General features: G+C 41.8%; 1 protein-coding gene across 1 annotated transcript; it reads right to left on the bottom strand.

The window, feature by feature from the left end:
* Positions 1–1448: 1448 nt before the first annotated feature.
* On the bottom strand, positions 1449–11208 carry Pnp (purine nucleoside phosphorylase). Its single transcript, XM_027929598.3, has 6 exons — positions 11070–11208; positions 8320–8489; positions 5849–5952; positions 5493–5668; positions 5209–5399; positions 1449–3531 (listed from the first exon to the last, which is right to left on the bottom strand). Exons 1-6 carry the CDS (start codon positions 11078–11080, stop codon positions 3314–3316), a joined length of 870 nt encoding a protein of 289 aa, XP_027785399.1. The 5' UTR covers positions 11081–11208; the 3' UTR covers positions 1449–3313.
* Between the last annotated feature and the right edge of the window lie 8262 nt (positions 11209–19470).

Here is a 19470-nt window from a genome sequence, read left to right as displayed (position 1 = left end):
AGTGCATATGAATTTAATAAACCCACTTAATAAATCTAAAATACTAAAAATGCCCAAAATATTCCATTCAAGTATCTCCAGGACATATTTTTTAATCTAAGTACAGATCAGCAATAGGAAAGTCAAGCACCAAATGCAGCCTTCCTCTGGCCTCCAGTTATCTTTCTGCCAATGTCCCACAAGAACACTACATGCCTTGTTCTAGTCACAGTGATTGTGACAATGACCAATGAATGTACATAGTACTTTTTTGCAGGTCTGTGCTTTGGCTTACCCTGATGTGAAATCCTTTCTACCTTCCATCCTTTAAAACTAAGCTCAGGGGATGAGGTATTATTCATGAGTTCAATCCTTAGCACCTCCCATACATACAGAAGAACTAAGCTCAAATTTTTTTTATGAAACTTTCCCTACCCTACCCAATCTCCACTGTCTAGTATACACAATCACTCCTTACTTTGGGTCCCACAACATGACTTATACCTACTTCATACAAGCCTTGTACAACAGGTACTTCATATCTTATAATTGTAGGGCAGCCAGGTGCAGAGGTATACACTTGCACTCCCAGAGACTTGGGAGGCTGAGGCAGGATTGCAATTTTGAGGCCAGTCTCAGCAATTTAGTGAAACTCTCAAAAACCTAACAAGACCCTGTCTCAAAACAAAAAATAAAAAGGGCTGGGAATGTAGCTTAGTGGTAGAGTGCCCCTGGGTTCAATTCCCAGGACTCCCTCAAAAATAAATAAATAAATGTGTAGGGCACTTGAGAGAAGTACCATTTTTATATTCTCAACTTAATATTGTTAGCTAATGCTATATAAAGAAATATTCAAAATAAAGAAAAATGTCTAAACCATCTCATGAAATGAATGCAACAGTATATATCTAAAGGATGTATATATCTAAAGGATGCACAGTCCTGCCCTCTAAACCAGTTCTCAGAAACAAATAGATAGTAGCAGTTCCCTTAAAGGTCTGGGGAAGATTTTAGTGGTCAGTGGAGAGGAAGATGAGAGGAAAAGCATCCAGGATGCTTTTTCTTTAAGCAAGCCTCAGCTAAATTGGTCAGTGACTAACAAAGGACTACTTGAAAGAGTTCTTCAAAAGCTTCCTGTTCCAAATACTTCTTCCATATTATACCACTAACAATTGAAATGTCATCACTAGGACATTAGAGGATCATCAGTCTTTTTCTTCCAAGTACTGGAGATTGAATTCAGGAGCACTTTACCACTAAACCACATAATCTGAGCCTTTTTTTAACTGAGACACTAAATTGTTGATGGTGGTCTCAAACTTGTGATCCTCCTGCCTGAGTTACTGGGAGTACAGGCACATACCACCATTCCCAGCTTTTTGGAGTCCAGCTCCAACAGGGGGTCTCAGGAGACAAATGGATGGTGAGGAGTCGGCGAAAGGGGGGTGGAGAAACAACAGGCACAAAAGTGAAGGTGCTGAATCCCAATCTTTACTTGTGAAGTTAATCATATATACTTTTCATTTTGGCAGGTTCACAGTACTTTGTGGTTACAAAACAGGAATCATTATTCAAAGAAACAAAATCGTAGCTACAATTAGATAAGAAGAATATATCTTGGCTTTTGCATAAGCAAGCATTTTTACTTTCAGTTCGCATTTTGCTTTGAGCTGTTTCTGCTTAGTTAGCTTTTAATAATAGTTAGAAATGTCCCAGACTATTGACCTATATACCTTGACTATTCTTTCTTGACTTACTGACTAGAATCGGTGCCACGGTTATGGCAAGTGGTTAACTTGAAAAGAGAGGCTACTAATTTTAATCAAACAACAGCAAGAGCACAAACCATTGTGCACAGGAACAAGAATAAGTTGCCCACTACTAAGCACTAATCTGTCTTCTTAACATTAATTCTTCTCTAGATTTTAATTTAATTTCTCAAAAAACTTCCTTGACTGTTTTTCCTACAGGGGGTTTTTCATTAAACATTAACAATTTACGTTCCACAGCTGAATCATTGCATTTAGAGCAAACAGATTTATTCTTTAGAAGTAGTTGCATTTATTGGGAAGGTCATGTTTTTTCCTTCATACTTAATGGTCATATGAGAAGTCGCATACTTCTTAAAGGAATACAAAAACAAACCAGCCCATTCCCAGAAACATACTGCGCTCCTCCAGAGGATGGACGCCTTGCCATTGCCTGAGTCAGAGGAGGGGCGCAGCACCAGCTGGTACTGTCCTTTCCTAAAAGGCACATAAACTTGAGAGGGCAGTGTGGTTTCAATCATGCCAGCCAGCTGAATGCAAGTTGATAAGCAAAAATAATTGCAAAACAATGCCTACATGCAGCATGACAGGAACGTTCTGATCAAGCAAAAGTGAAAGGACTACAGCCCAGAAAGCAAAGAGTAGGAAGAAAGAAGGGCCTCAAAGAAGCTGGGTATGAACTAACTTCAGAGGTTGGCCTGGACTGGCAGGAATCTAGTCAGCAGGGGGGCCACTGGCAGCAGACAAAAGGATGCTTGCCACTACATTGTCAGAATGTAGTGATGGAGAGTATGGCTACAGAATGTGAGAGTAGAGGGGAAGTAATGCAAGAAGAGATATGTAAGGGGCTTAATAAATTCAGATATTCATGAGGGTAGACAGGGAATGAAACAATCAGAAGAAAGGACAGAGGCAAAGACTGGTCTGAAGAAGTGGTCATTGAGTGTCAGAAGTTAGCCCTCCCTCAGCTTATAACATCTTTCAACATTTGGCTTTTTTCTTCATCCTTTGCTGCTCACACATCATCTTGTCCCTATTCTCAGCGACTTGTCTGAGATGCAGACAGTCACATGAGATATGTGGTCTCACACCTTTTCATGCCAGTGTTGGGCTGTGCCCCAGCCTCACACCAAATTGCACCAAAAAATGAAAAATTATTTCATCTCTCTTTATTGTAAAAACATTATGATATTAATTAAACTCCAGGAGGTTCTGGGCTGGTCTTTTTTGGTCTCTAGTGCTTTAGGTGAGGCAGTAGTAGAAGCTACTGTGTGACAGTCAAAGGCCTATGTCAAACCATGGGTATATCCCCAGGTGTGACAGAGCATGGGCTCTGTCTCTTACAAAGAATGGAGGTGAAAACAAACTGCTCTGAGAAGACAATTGAGCAAGAGGATCTGGTACCAGAAGTATCTGGTGGGAAAGTGGAGAAGGTGAAGGACGGGGATCTTCCACTCCTTTCCTTTCTGCTATTATGGAAGGGTAGAGGCACATGACCCAGAAAAGGGCCAAAGAAGGTAGTAACTACTTGGATCCCATTAGCGGTTGGACCACTCCAGGGCTGGTCAAATGGCATTGTCAGGGGGGGGAATGCTGGCCATAAGAATGGAGACAAACTTTTCCAGTTTCTGTGCAGCTTGTTTTCCAGTCTCTAATACTTCCTCATGAGTTGTCTTTTCCAGGCTTTCATAATCCATGATGACCTTGTTAGTGATAAGGGAGAAGCCAAAGACTCGAAGTCCACAGTGCCGTGCAACTATAACTTCTGGTACTGTGCTCATGCCTGATTTGGAAAAAGAGAGAAATAAACTGTTTGGAATCACAAATGACTCTTCCTCACCTTTGAGACTATCTTTTCTTCTTTTTTTTTTTTTTTTTTTGGGGGGGGGGGGGTGGCTGGGGTAGGGCCATACCAGGAATTGAACCCAGGGGTGCTTAACCACTGAGCCACATCCCAGTCCTTTTTAAAAACTTTTTATTTGGAGACATGGTATCAACTGAGTTGCTTAGGGTCTTGCTAGGTTGCTAAGACTGGCTTGGGGGCTGGGGATGTGGCTCAAGCGGTAGCACACTCGCCTGACATGCATGCGGCCCAGGTTCGATCCTCGGCACCACATACAAAGATGTTGTGTCTCCCGAAAATATTAAAATTCTCTCTCTTAAAAAAAAGACTGGCTTGGACCATGTTTCTTTTTTGTGGGGGAAGTGGGGGTCATACCAGGAATTGAACCCAGGGGTGTTTAACCACTGAGCCACATCCCCAGCCCCTTTAAAAAAAAAATTGTATTTGGAGACACTGAGTTGCTTAGGGCCTTGCTAGGTTGCTGAGGCTGACTTAGACCATGTTTCTTTTTCTTTTCTTTTTTTCTTTTTTTTTGGTGTGTATGGGGGTGGGGGGGTAGCATATCAGGAATTGATCCCAGAGGTGCTTAACACTGAGCCACATCCCCAGCCCTTTTTAATTTTTTTTTATTTGGAGTCAGGGTGTCACTGAATTGCTTAGGGCCTTGCTAGGTTGCTGAGGCTGGCTTTGAATTTGCAATCTTCTTGTCTCAGTCTCACGAACCCTTGGTGCACAGGCATGCACCACCATGCCCAGCTAGACTATCATTCATAACTTGAGAATTTAAAAATTCATCAGGCACAGTGGCACGCACCTGTAATCCCAGAAGTTTAGGAGGCTGAAGCAATTTAGAAGGCTCAAAGGTGAGGAAGAGTGAGAAGGAGGATCAAGTTTAAGGCTAGGCCCTAGGCAACTTAGTGAGACCCTTACTCAAAATATAAAATAAAAAGGGCTAGGGATATTGCTCACTGGTAAAGCATCCTGGGTTAAATCCTCAGCACATCCCTTCACCCCCCAAAAACCTCAAACATCCAAAGAAGTGCTAAATTAGTGTTTAGCTAATCTCAGCAACTCAGAAGGTTAAGGCAGGAGGATTTGAGTTCAAAGCCAGCCTCACCAGATAAGCAAAGCACTTGGCAACTCCACAAGACCCTGTCTCTAAATAAAATATAAAAAAGGGCTGGAGATGCGGCTCAGTTGATTAAGTACCCCTGGGTTCAATATATATATATATACACACACACATAGCTATATATATTGCTAATGCAATGTGTTATTTCAGTGTGTTTATGCTACTTTTGAAGTCAGGAATAACTGACTAAATAAAGAAGTCCACCTTCCAGCATGAGTTAGACAGTAGCTTTACTGATATTTTTTTATAATAATTCTTAGAAATATTTCAAATCATGAGTTGGGTTATTAACACTGAAGCAGTTAAGTCCTCGCTACTCAGAGGGGAAGTTTCTTGTGCTGTAACATTAAACTTCCCCACTGGTTTCCTGAAAGTCAGTTGAATCCAACCTTCCTTTAAATAAGATCCTCTTGAACTAACTAAGAGTCTCTAATCTACTCCTCCCCCATGTTCTTTTAGATCCCCAGTCAAATTCCCCTTCTCACCAACAGCATCTGCCCCCAGCTGCTGCAGCAGGCGACTCTCTGCCACAGTCTCAAAGCTGGGGCCTGCCACCATCACATAGGTGCCTTCCTGTAGCTCTCGATTCTCTCCCATTAGTTTCCAGGTACTGAGAGCCTTCTCCCTCATGTTCCGGTCATAAGCATCAGACATGGCAGGGAAACGAACTCCAAACCTAGGGCATAAGTTGTATTATCTCAGAAACAAGGACTCTCTCACAACTCCTAGAAAAGTCCTGAAACCCTATACTCAAGAGCCAGATACATACCTTTCATCATTAGGCCCTTTGAGAGGATTCTGACCACCCAAACCAGGTAGGTTGATGTGATCACGAATCAGCATGATATCTCCAACCTGGAAATTAGGGTTGAGCCCTCCAGCTGCATTGGTGACCACCAAGGTGTCCACACCCAGAAGCCGGAAAACCCTCACAGGGAATGTCACCTTAGAAGAAAAAGTTAGAAAAAGTTTTCTCAAACGTTCACTATCTACTTAGGCAGATGTGCATAATACATGAAAGATGAAAAGGGGGACCAAAAGTCTATGTCACCCAAAGAGCTAGGCAATAAAAGAGTAGTTCTCTTCCACTTCTTCCAGACCCAACAGCCCTCTGCCCCTGATTACCTTCCAGAGGGGGTAGCCTTCATATGTGTGGAATCTGCCTTGCATCATTACACAGGCCTTGTCATTCAGGAACCCAAACACCAGTCGACCAGCATGACCTGGCACTGTACACAAACAAAAAGGAAAAAGAACGGTATTATGCGCTCATATAACACAGAACCTTTGGGGACCTACTAGGAGCCACTCTCTCCCTGTGTTTAACACATTAAAGTTATAATTAAACAAAAAGCATTAAGTCTGGTGGAAAGACAGGCAATTATAATCATAAAAATGTATCCTGAGATTAGAGCTATGTTGGTAAGGATGCTCCATATGAGTATATGGAGAAAGAGCAAAAGGCTTTTTAAAGCAGTTTCAGTCAGTGCTGTGGCATATACCTGTGCTCCCAAGCAACTTAGGAGGCTAAGACAGGAGGATCACAAGTTTGAGGCCAATGCAAGGGATTTAGAGAGACCCTGTCTCAAAAAAAGGCCAGAGTAGGGGGTGTAGCTTGGTGGTAGAGAACCTGTGGGTTCAATCCCCAGAACTGCATACAAAAAAATATATATTTTTTTTTCCCCAAATTAACGAGAAAGACATTTGAAAGAAAGTAAAAGTGACTAAGAAATAAAGTTGGTGATAATGAATGCAGTAGTTATAGGCTTTTTCCAAAATTTTTAAAATTCTTAAAATAAACCCAGACATGCTGGTTCAGGCCTGTAATCCTAGCTGTTTGGGAGGCTGAAGGTAGGATTGGCAGTTCAAGGGAGCCGGGACAACATAGTAAAACCCAGACTCAAAAAATAAAAAGGGCTAGGGAGATAGTTCATTGGAAGATCACTTGCATGAGGCCCTGGGTTTAATCACTAGTACTGAAAAAGAATATCCTTGCATTGTGCTAACGAAAGGATATGCCTCTTCATTCCAGCAAGAAAGCTCAGGTATACATTGTCTTCCTAAAGAGGAGGCTTCTGAGCAAGGGGGAAAGAGGCTGAATTTGGGCCCATGCAAATCTTCCTTATGATGCACAGTACAGTTTTGGGGGAATGCATGCCAAGGTAGGTATACGTGGCAATTGGAATACAGATAACTCCCCACAAACATAACCATATCACCATTTCCCTCTTCTGACAGCCCCTTCTAATGGATGGCCAATTTATCCCTGAGGGTATGAATGGTCTGGGAGAGGGGCCAGAATCAAGAGGAAGTGTTAAGGGCTACACAAACAGAATTTATCTTAAAAAAAATTAGTAGTGCTGGGTGTGGTAAGGCATACCTATAATTCCTGAGACTCACAAGGCTAAGGCAGGAAGATAATAAGTTAAAAGCTAGCCTCAGCAACTTAGCGAGATCTTGTCTCAAAATAAAAAATAAAAAGGGCTGGGTATGTACATCCGTAGTACACCACTGAGTTCAATCTCTATTTCCAAAAATTTTTAAAAATTTAAAATAAATAAGTAGTAAAAGCAAAGAAAACCAACATAGAATATGAAAAATAAAAAGACTGATAAAAACTCATTATCACTTAGTGCAATATCCTGCTCACTGGAGGCAGCAGTCACATGGCAGGTGGAGCCAATGTCACTACCCTCTCCCTCTGACAACTATGCCCTTCCTCTTTCTATTTTTTCCTTTTCCAACCCCCATTCCCACACCCGCCTGCTCTGGTCTCTGTCTTGTTCCAAAGGGTTTTTTAAGTATTTATTAAAAGTCCTAACTCTGTAGAACTCTACAGAGAAAAGAGGAAGGAAGATAGAAACCTAAAAAATTAATAAATAAACTAAGGGAAGTTAGTTTTTTGAGAATAAGTAAACCAAATAAACCACCCTGTCCTTTACTTGTCCCTGTTTCACCTAGCCCTTTTCTAACTTAGCGTTAGAGCTTTCTGGCTGTTACAGGAATGCTAGATGTGCTATCTTCTCACCCCTCAATTCCCCATTATGTGTGGGGAACATCCACCTCCATCCCCTTCCAAAGGGTCAGTGTGAATCAGACCTTGTGCAATCATGTATTAATCTAGTGTCTGTAAGAACATAGTCCACATCTCTTATCCTAGGCCTGGAGCTAGAGTTGGGGAAAATGGCAGGAAGACACTGGACAGAAGCCTGACCTTGTCCTGGGAGGCTACAGGCATTGTTTCCGTTTTGCTGCAGGCTGGAGGGGCCTATATAAGTGGTAATGATAGTATATGGGAGGAAGCACATGTGGGGACGTATTGTAGAGTTATTGTAAGGAGCTGAGTCAGTAAAGCACAGAAAGACATCATCATACTCACAGTGACACACACATGCCCTGTCTATTATGGGATTTCTATGAGGGGAATTCTCTTCTCAAGTCATTCTGATTCATGGTAGTCTTTTTTTCCTCTCTTATAACATTTTTTTGAGGTCAAATGCTAGGTCCAGGAATAGACACATTGGTCTCCCTGGCTGAGTTCCACAGACTCCCATCAGAATACCTCAGTCCTATCCCCCACTTCCCCTTGCCAGTACCTGTGCTTTGGGGAAAGTTGGGTATCTCACTATAGTCAAAGAACTGGGCCTCAGTTAATTTATTGGTCAGGCCCCCTAAGCCAGAACCACAGATCACTGCCACTTGAGGTCGGTGCTTGGTACGAGAGAGAAGCCATTCTGCGGTCTTCTGATAATCTTCATATGTGAATCTAGGGAACAAAAGGAAAATAAAGTCAATTCTCCCATTCCAAAGGCATCATAGACAAATGACCATCAGTACAAAAAAAAAAAGGTTGGCAGGTATACCAGGGCAACAGGGACAGAGAAGCTGGCCAAGAAGAAGCCATACTATGTTTACTGATCACTCACCACCCCTCTTTTGAATCAGGCCCACTGAAGTCTAGTGTGTGACTCTTTCCATTGTAGTGCCTGGCAAAAGTTAGTGAACCTGTGTCCACTAACAGCCACAACTGCAATGCTGTTAACACCACCAAGTTTGTTTGCTGCTGCTGCTTCTTTTTTTTTTTTTCTTTTCAATCCTGAGGGACAAGACCCAGGGCTTCTCACATGCCAGGCAAGCATGCCAGCCCTGGGATATATCCCCAGCACAGGCAGGTTTAATAGCTCTTCCTTGTGACAAAGATTTAGAGAGGAGAACCACAGGGTGCAGAGAAGTGCAATGGAATAATCAAATCAAGGTATGTAAGGCTAAGGAGAGCAGTCAAAATGGAATTGAGCCCTTCCTGAGGGCAGTAACAGATCTAATACAATCTTCCTTAGTACCCTATCTATTCCTTGGGGACACTCAAAATGTAATTAAGACTAATGACCTTGAAGACAGAAATAAGTCAAATTTCCTTTTGGATCCTCACCCTCTAGCTTCTTCCTCAGCCAAAATACTTAACACTATTTTTTTTCTTTCTCTCTCTCTCTTTTGCAGTGCTGGGGACCATACCACAGCCTCGTGAATACTAGTTAAACACTCCACACTGAGCTGCCACACTCTCAGCTTTCGTTGTTTTTGTTTGTTTGTTTGTTTGGGAGCACTTCTATGCACCATTCCCTGGATCATCATTTCTGGGATTCCTAGGCCCGCACAGACCCTTGTCATATGGTAATTGCAAAGGTACCTAAGATCGGACACTAAACTATTGCAAAAAAGCCGACTCAATCCACAACACCAACAAAGGCTATAGGACTGACCATAATTCTCAGAAGCTTGTTAAAAATACAGATTCCAAGCCAGGCGTAGTGGCACATGCCTGTAATCCCAGCAACTAGGAGGCTGTGGCAGGAAGATAGCAAGTTCAGCCTAGACAATTTAGTGAGAAACTGTTTCAAAATAAAAAATAAAAAGGGCTGGGGATGTAGCTCTGTTACACTCAGTGTTTGAAACTTACTTTTGCTTTCCTTCTGTCTGTGATTCTTTCTTTCCTGCAGCCTCTCCTTTCTTTCTTTCTCCCGCCCCTCCTCCTCTTCCCTGCCTACTCCCATCTTCCCTTCACATTACCCTTCAGGGACCAAAGGGCATATACACTTACCCAGAATCCCTATGCCTCCAACAAAAATCAATCCAGAATTTCTCAGTTTCATGTCCAATCTATCACACCCATCTTAAAAGATCAAAGATTGTTCTCAGAGGTGGAACAATGTTGAACACAACGAAGCAAGCCTCCAGAGGAAAATTTTCTCTTTAAAAGCAGAGCCTAGGAACTGGGTGCCTCAAGTGTCCACTTGTAGTCTCAGATACTCAGGTAGCTGAGCTGGGAGAACTGTTCGAGTTCAGAAGTATGGGACCAACCTGGACAATATAGTAGGACCCCACCTCAAAAACAGATCTATCAATCCATCAGAGCCTAGGAAACCAGATGTGACAATAAACCAGACTATTCTCAGGGAAATGACTGGGTAAGAGCTGGGTGGAAGCAATAGAGCTACAAGGTGATGCAAAGAAGCAAAAAAGTCGGCAAGAAATTAGTCAACTAGCATCCCCCCATAGGTGCAAAAAAGGAACTGTTAAGCGTGGCCACTTGGTATGTCTCATTCACAGCTCATAGGACTTCCTCATTCATGATCTGTCCCCCAAGAATACCTTGAATTCCTAATTATCCAAAGCCACTGTGATCCCTAATGTTATGTTGATTACTTGGACTGGGAATTTCACGACCAAAAGAGAGCAGGGTTTTTCAAAAGTGTGGGAAGGAGTGGTTACTTGTCTGTTGCTCAACTCAGTGAATAAATATTTCCTTCGACACTCCATTCACGACCTCCAATTTGGAGGGAAAGGAGGAGCCGTCTAGGGAAGTGAGCATTCTTTCCTCTAAAGCAGAAACTAAGAATTCGCCCTCTGAAAGTACCTGGCGCTTTACCCAGACACTAGAATGGGGATTTGTTAAGAGCATACGGGGTGGGAGACCTCCTCCCTGGTATGGAGTTGGGGGTATACTTCCCTCTCCACTTGCACCCTTAGTGCGCGCGCGCGCGCGCACACACACACACACACACACAGACACGGACGTACAACAGTCCCTTAGAGTAGCCACACTACACAAACTTGTCCCCTTCCTGTTCTGGCGGCGCTACCCAGCTCGATTCCCGCGCGCGCCGGCTCTGGCTGCCCCACTGTTCTGTTGCCTTGACCCAGACACGAGGCTTCGTGCCAGGCCTCTCTGCATCATCAGGGCACTCGCTCCCTCCCCCGGCCACCTCTGGGCCCCGGGTGCCAAGTTCCCAGGTCTGAGTGACAGCCATTTCCCCTCCCCAGGGCCTCCCGGGTCCCCGGGCCTCACTCGTTCTCCATGGAGCTGCCGACTCCCTGCCAAAGATCCTGCCGGTCTTCGCTGGCTCTGCTCGGTTGAGCTGCGTGGCCGTTGCGGTAGCCGAGTCTGGTCCGCACAGTTGGGCACTGTTCTCCGGGCTCAGGCTTATATCCCCAAGCCCGGGAGTCCACAGCCAATGGCAGCTGAGCACGCCGGCCAGCCCCGTCTCCATGGTGACACACCCTGATTCAATCGCCCCAGGCTGGGCTGTAAATCTAATCAGAGTTCTTTCCAGAGGTGGTCCCTCTCCTCTTTAGAGGCATCCAGCCTTTCCTCCCTGAACCCATTTCCGTTCTCAGGGTTAGGGTTTTCAGCAAAACAGGCCTACGTGGAGGAGGGGTAGAAGAAGGGTGGAGAGCTCCTGAACTGCCTATCTTCATTCCGGACTGTGTGTATAGCAAGCCGTGAGAGATTTAAAAAGAGAAAAATTTTAAACCTTAGATTGTGAAACCGCAGAATAAAAATGAAGGGAGCCTTGTCCCCTGGACAAGGGAAGCCGGGTATAACAATGCTGACTTGCAGAGGTTGCAGAAACACATCCAGGCGTAGATTCGAAGAAGAAAAACTTCTATGGCAAGAATTCTAGGATCCTAGAACCAGACAGGATGGATGGCCAAAGTGTAGTTGGGTTCATGTTATTGGATTCAGGCAATTAGCATAACAAGACAAGGAATCATCCCGCGATGAAAATTCCTGCAAAAGAACAGCACAGTAGAACATCTTTGTAAGAATTAAGCTATTTCTTCTCCCACTCTTACAAGTTTAACAAACCTCACATCAAATTATATCTCAACAGCCCTTGCTTAGCTATTGAAATCCTCTACTTTTTCTCTCTCCTATCTATAATCTTTCTTGTTTGCCATTTTACCCACCACCATTGCTCAAGTCACTGTTTTCTAATCCTGTTTTTCTCATTCATTATGCAAGTATTTATTGAACATCAACCATGCACCAGAACAGTCCCAGTGCTGTGAACACAAGAGTGAAAATAATATCTGTAAAGAAAAACCAGTATATGTAAAGAACTGGGCCCAATGCCAAATAAGTGGTTTATTCTATCATCATCATAATTATTATATTAATTACTAGTGGTAATTAATTACAATAGTAATATTAATTATTATTATTTGGGTACTAGATATTGAACCCAGAGGTCTGTTACCATTGAGATACATCCTCAATTCTTTTTTTTTTTTTACTTTTTATTTATTTGTTTGTTTATTTATTTATTTATTTATTTATTTATGATACCAGGGATTGAACCCTGGGTGAGGGATCTTGCTAAATTGCTTAGGGCCTCGATAACTTTCTTTGAATTTTCAAGGGCTTTGAACTTTCTTCTTATTATTTTTTTTTTTAGTTGTAGTTGGACACAATACCTTTATTTTATTTATTTATTTTTATGTGGTGCTGAGGATCAAACCCAGGGCCTCACACATGCTAGGTGAGTGATGTACCACTGAGCCACAACCCCAGCCCTGGCTTTGTACTTTCAGTCCTCCTGCCTTAGCCTCCCACTGCTGGGATTATAGGTGTGCATCACCATGCCCTGCTCAGTCCTTTTTTTTTTTTTTTAATATTTATTTATTTATGTATCTTTAGTTTTAGGTGGATACATTAGTTGTTTTTTTTTTTTTTTTAGTTTGTTTTTGTGGTGCCTCATGCATGCTAGGCGAGCACTCTACCACTGAGCCGCCAGCCCAGGCCCTGCTCAGTCCTTTTATAAAATTCTAAATTTTGAAACACAATCTCACTTTGTTGTCTAAACTGGGCCCCAACTTATGACCCTCCTGAGTCACTGGAATTACAGGCATGCACCACTGTACCTGGCAATTATTGTTATTGCATTATTAGTGCTATTGTTACTATCCTAGTAATTTTTATTACTATCTAGTAATTTTAGCAATGATAACAGCAGCATGATTTGTCTCATTACAAAAGCAATACTTTCTTTCAAATCATACTGTGTCTCAGTGGAATATTGAAAGCATTATTTAAAATAATGGAGACCAGTCATAAGTAAAAAATCAGTCCAAGGAAATATCTATCAATATTTGATTGCTGAACAGTTTTTTAAATTCCCCAAATCTAATCCAATTTACATAGAAGATACTGATAGACCCAACCTGATCTTTTCTTAAAATTGGGAGCCATCTTGCCACAAAGCCATGAAAAGATAATTTTGGCTTTACTATAAATTACTGCAAATTCTGAACCTGCTTGGAATGCCTTGAACTCACCCATGCCTGGCTCTCTGACCAGATAGCAGCCCTCTCTGAAACTTTAGTGCCGCCTCACAAATCTTGGCCTTCCCTGGCCAGATAACGACCTTCTATGAGGCTCTAATGACCCTCATAAATTCTGATGTTGGGGCCAGCAAAAAATGTGACCTACCATCAGTGTTATGCTCGTCAGAGTTCTGTTATCTGTAACCCCCCTTTGTGTAACTTTCTGGGCTATAAAGCTGCGCTGCAAGAAAGCTGGGGTTGCTGTCTTGTTCCCACGGTTTTGGGAGGGAGAGGCAGCCCAGTCGGTCGAAATAATAAGCTTGCTTTAATTTGATTTTAATTGGAGTCAGTGGTCTTTTCTTGCGTCCTGGTCTAACAATATGATTAGAACATAATTATGTCTAAGGAAGTTCAAAACTAATCAATTAATTTTAATGAACTCTTGCCTAAAGGAAGTGTATTTATTTTTATTTTTTTGTACTGGGGATTAAACCCAGTGGGGCTTAATCACTGAACTACATCCTTAGAGCCACAACCATCATCACCACCTTTTTTTTTTTTTTTTTTTTTTTTTGAGAGAGGGTTTCACTAAATTGCTTAGGGCCTCTCTATATTACTGAGACTGCTTCAAACTTTCAATCCTTCTTCCTCAGTCTCCCAAACCATTGGGATTATAGGTGTGCAACACCATAACCCAGAAATTAAGTGTATTAAAATCACAAAGCCTAATGCCCTGAATACACCTGTAATCTCAGTTATTCCAGAGACTGAAGTAGAAGGATCAAAAGTTTAAAGTCAGCTTGGACAATTTGGGGAAACTATGTCTCAAAGTAAAAATGAGTTAAAAAAAAAAAAAGCAGGGGGTGTTGGTGGGGATGTAACTCAGTGATTGAACCCAGTTATCACAAAAAATCAAAATTAAAAAAGTCACAAAAATATGATCTGCCATATATATCTACAAAAGGAAAACTGAACAACAAGTTCAACTTTCTGTAGTGTTTCTCCAATTTTCTGTGAGGGACAGTTTGATTTACGTCTTACTACAGAGATAATGTTATTACCAGAAACATTGATGCACAATTGTAATCCCAGCTACTCAGGAGAAAGAAGCAGGAAGATCACAATTTTGAGACCAGCCTGAGCAACTTAGTGAGACCCTGCCCCACAATAAAACAAAAAAGGGCTGAGTATGTAGCACTATGGTAGAATACTTGCCTAGCATTTCTGAGGCCCTGGGTTTGATCCCAGAACTGCAAAAGAAAAAAAAAAATGTACCTTTATGTGGTATGCAAAGATAGTTTACCAACAATATCTTGGTCAGAGTGACATAATCTTCAGACTTTAACACACTTTACTTTGTTTGTTTGTTTGTTGTTGTTATTGTTTTCCTTTCTTTCACCATGCTGGAGATGGAACCCAGAGTCTCACACACAGTAGATGCATACTCTCTGGGCTACATCTCTACTTCTACACTTTACTCTGATTCAGGTTCAGCAACCAAACACCTTGGACCCTATTTTTTTTTTTTTAATCCTGGATTAACCCATGACCCTGAGAAGAGTTTGCCCTATGAGGCCTAGCAGGCCTTAGATCACATCTTCAGGCTTTGGATTGCTTAAATCCTGTCTGGAGTCCTGTCCTGTCCCTGTCCTTGTTAAACCTTCTTTACTTCTCTGTTTTCCTCAGAGGTTTTTAACCACGAAAAGGTACAGATTTGGGTGTTTTGTACATTTATGGATTTGTTGTACCGTGAACATAAACACTGGATGGCCATATACATGAACTACCTATTAAATATCTTGAAAGAATTCCCCACGCAAAGACACTTCGCCGGGAGAATTCCAATTTTATTGCAAAAGGCTGTGTGCTTATATAGAACTAAGGGGGAGATGGTAGGGCTTAGATAAATGGCAGGCCACCCGTTTATTGGCAAGTTCTTCCAGATATCAGTTCTGGAGCCCAGGAATTAGTTCTTATTGGGGCTAAGGTTCCCAGCGAGATTTGAAATTGGAGCCGGCGGGAGAGTTCACACGGGCGGGAACTTTTCACACCAATGCAGAAAAGAGGAAGGTAGGAAGAAGAGGTCCTTAGGCGCCATGTTGGGGTTTTTCTCTGGGGTGTGGCTGCCGTTTATACTTTTCCCAACATATCTATTATTACCCATTAAGCCATCTCAAACCAAATGTCCATACTCTACTTTATGACTATTTTGATCTGTTTTCAACAATTAAGTCCAAAGTTTCCAATTTCTCAGTTCATAGCACACTTTAGTATCTCAACAACTTTTTCATAGCACCTCTAGATCAAAAGAAACACCTAATATCTTTCTTTGCCTTTTTTCTCCCTCTAGGTTTGGTTTTGAGTAGTTGATTCATAACAGTTTGGTAGCCATTTGAAAAACAGTACAACTTGAAAGAAAATATATTTTTCTTTTTTTTTCTAAAATAACCGTAAATAGTTACTAATAGGATATGTGCACCTGCTGGGTACTGTACAACTTCTCAAACTTTTTTATCAGAAAGATCTCCTAAAACTAATGTATTTTGTCACAAAAAGCAATGTAGCACAATCTAATGTTCGAACTATGAATGACCTCAAGATAATTATTCAGTGTGCAAGAACTACCAAATAGCTTGGCGCAGTGGTACACTCCTATAATCCCAGCAACTGGATTGTAAATTCAAGGACAGCCTGTAAAATTTACAAGACCTTGCCTCCCCACCCCACCTGCTTTCTCTTTCTCTCTCTCACATACAGACCTACACACATATGCATGTATGTAGGTGTGGTGTGTAGGTCTATAGTTCCAACTACTCCAGACCAGAGGCTGAGGTGGGAAGATCACTTGAGCCCAGGAGTTTGATACCAGCCCAGACAACATAGCAAGATCCTGGTCTTGACAAAATAAACAAAGATACCCTATAGTGCCGCTACAAGTTTGCACCTTGGTACAGAGTTTGGAAACCATGGCCCCAGTGACTCCATTGCCACCTCATTCTCGAATCCATGTGGTGTAGATGAGGCAAGTAAAAGTCTTCTATGCCTCAGTTTTCTCATCTGTAAAATAGCAATAATAATAGTACTTACAACAATAGTACTTACTATTTCTGCAAGGACCACATAAAATAACTTTTAAATGTTTAGATAAGTGCCTGGCATTATGATGAGAGAGAAAAAAAAAACGAAAGAGGATATGTGGAATACATGCAAAAAGAGAAATTAAATTGGGACACGTTGGGTCACAGAAGCCAGACACGTGTCTTTCAACCCACTCTCCATGCTCTCCATGCAAGCTAGTTACTACTTGGTTGAAAGGCCGAAGGAAAAAAAAAAACAAAAACAGTAAATGTTGGCTATGCTTATTATTCCTCATTGTCTTTTTCTATTTGATCTTTCTAGATTCTCCTAACCATAAATTGGATTTAAAAAATAAAACTAGAGGTACAGTAAGCCTATCAACACTAAATGGAATACCACACTATTTGAATAGCAATTTTGTTTAACAAAAGCTATTAAGCTTAAATAGCTACTAAATGGTTTAAATTTAATAAAATTAAGATTATATAAAAATAAAATTTTAATTTTCTAATCATACTAACTCCATTTCAACTGCTCAGTGGCCATATCTAGCTAGTGTCTACCACATTCCCTAGCATATAAACATATCTATCACCCCAGAAAGTTCTAATGTAGAGTACTCCCTTTATCTGTTTTAGTCATTGCTACCCTGTATCAACATACAAAAGCTATAAGTGTTTTATTCTTTATTCTTATGGTAAAGTGTAAGTACTTTTAGAGCTTCTATTGTAAGGAACTAAACAATCACAGGGTGATTATAGTTTATGATGGGCTTATTATTCTTTCTTCAGTCTTCTTATCCTTTTTATCTTCAGAGGGAATCCTGTGTCCAGCACATATTGAGTAACATACCCATTTTCCACCCTCAAGATCAAGAAGTCTTAACAATAGAAAATAGAAAAAGTCTGAAAAAGTGGCAAGGACAGGTTCTAAGGCATTGGGTATTGCCTTGGAGAATGGGGCAGTGTCTCTAGAAAGTGACTCCCCACGTCAACAATTATAGGAGCAGGCTCGGCTTCTATAATGCTATAAGAATTTTTATGGAAGACTCTTAGGATTCTTTAGGTGGGGAGCCTGTTTAATTTCCTCAACTGAGATCTCTCATTCTCTCTAGACCATAAGACAAAACAAAAGCCCAGTATACTCAACATAAATGAATCCCTTAAGCCAGAACACACCCTCCCCCACCCTATCCAAACCTCCACATTTTGGCTCACTCTGCATATTAACAGAAACCTCTTTGCCCTGGAACTGGAGTAAAGATTTGTGTTGTTTTCACACAGGTGGTAAACTACCAACTCAGAGAAAAAAGAAATAGGGTATGTGGAATACATGGCAAAAGAGAAATCAAATTGGGACACTTTGGGTCACAGAAGCCAGCCACTCTTCATGCAAACTAGTTACTACTTGGTTGAAAGGCTGAAGAAAAAAAAATGCTTATAAATCTAGTTTCTTTCTCTCTCTCTCTCTTTTTTTTTTTAGTACTGGGTACTGGGGATTGAACACAGGACTACTTAACCAAAGAGCCACATTCTCAGTCCTTTTTTAATTTTTTATTTTAAGAAAAGGTTCTCACTAAGTTGTTTAGGACCTGGCTAACTTGCTGGGGCTGGCCTCAAACTTGGATTTCTCCTGTGTCAGCCACCCAAGTCGCTGGGATTACTGGTGAGTGCCACAACACCTGGCAGTTTCTTTACGCCTTCTGGTTATGAATTAAATTGTGTTTTCCCAAAAATGTATATACTGAATCCCACCCCAGTGTGATTGTATGTGTTCCCCAAGCTAGACCTCAGACTTTTGGGCTCAAGCAAATCTCTTGTCTCCACTTCTAAGTAGCTGGGACTGCAGGTGTGCATCATCACAACCAGCTTCTGTCCTTTCCAATCTGCTAACAGATTATGTGAGTGTGAAACATTAAACCATAAATCAGGTGGGGTATGGCGGAACACAATTGCATTCCCAGTTACTCAGGAGGCTGAATCAAGAAGATGGTAAGTTCCAGGACAGCCTTAATTTAGCAAAATCCTGTCTATAAATAAAAAGTGCTGGGGATATAGCTCAGGGGTACAGCACGCCTGGGTTCAATCTCCAGTACTGCAAACAAACAAAGCCAGAAGGGAGTTCCGTCAGAGACAGCGTGAAGAAATAGAGTTGTTAGACCACCTCTTGAGCAACAAGCCCGGCCTGTTCTAGGAGTTGCAGATGCCCTGAGCCCCCCTGCCCGCTGGCCGCTTGCTCAGGCTGTGAAGAAGCCCAGACACAGAGGGCTGGCGGGTCTCACGTCCCAGTCCTGTCCCGCCCAGGGTAAGCCACAGCTGAGGACCTGGCTAGGTGAGAGGAGTGGAGGCCTCAAGAACACTCGAGGGTCCCAGGAGGCAACAGATGCCCCAGAGCTCCACCATGCATTAGACGTGGGGCTACGCCTTAACGCCCTAGAAGGTGAGGAAGCCCCGGCCACGGTGAGTGGAACGGTGAGTGGATCGTTCAGCAACCATCGGGCGGTGGTCTTTGACCTACCAAAGAGAAATAGATTCACTGACTGTTTGTAGAAGGTCTGTGTGTATGATATGAAAAAACTGCTGTACCCTAAGTTTTTAAAAGAAAAGTTTTGCTACATCCAGACATTCTAGATGTAAAAAGGTTGCCCACGGATGATAAACTAGAGTTAGAAAATAACGTGTCTTATAAATATACATTTGTTTTTAAAAATCAGAAAGAAATGACTTTCTGGAAGTTGACTTTGAAATAGAGTTGTTAGGGGCCGGGGTTGTGGCTCAGTGGTAGAGTGCTTACCTAGAATGCATGAGGCACTGGGTTCGATCCGCAGCACCACATAAAAATAAAATAAAGCTATTGTGTTCATCTACAAGTTAAATATATATATATATATATATACACACACACACACACACATATAATATATATAAAAGAAAAAGAAATAGAGTTGTTAGACAACCTCTTAAAGCAACTCGAGGAGCGACACTAATCCACGTTTGTGCACAGGTTAGGCGTGGAGCAGAAGACTGAGAAGGAAGGAAAGGATGCCATGTATAACCATTGTTTTG

Source organism: Marmota flaviventris, chromosome 2 (assembly GCF_047511675.1).
Source record: "Marmota flaviventris isolate mMarFla1 chromosome 2, mMarFla1.hap1, whole genome shotgun sequence".
Classification (NCBI taxonomy): domain Eukaryota; kingdom Metazoa; phylum Chordata; class Mammalia; order Rodentia; family Sciuridae; genus Marmota; species Marmota flaviventris.
The sequence above is the reverse complement of the archived record's forward strand: the minus strand, read 5'-3'. Positions and strand labels throughout refer to the sequence as shown.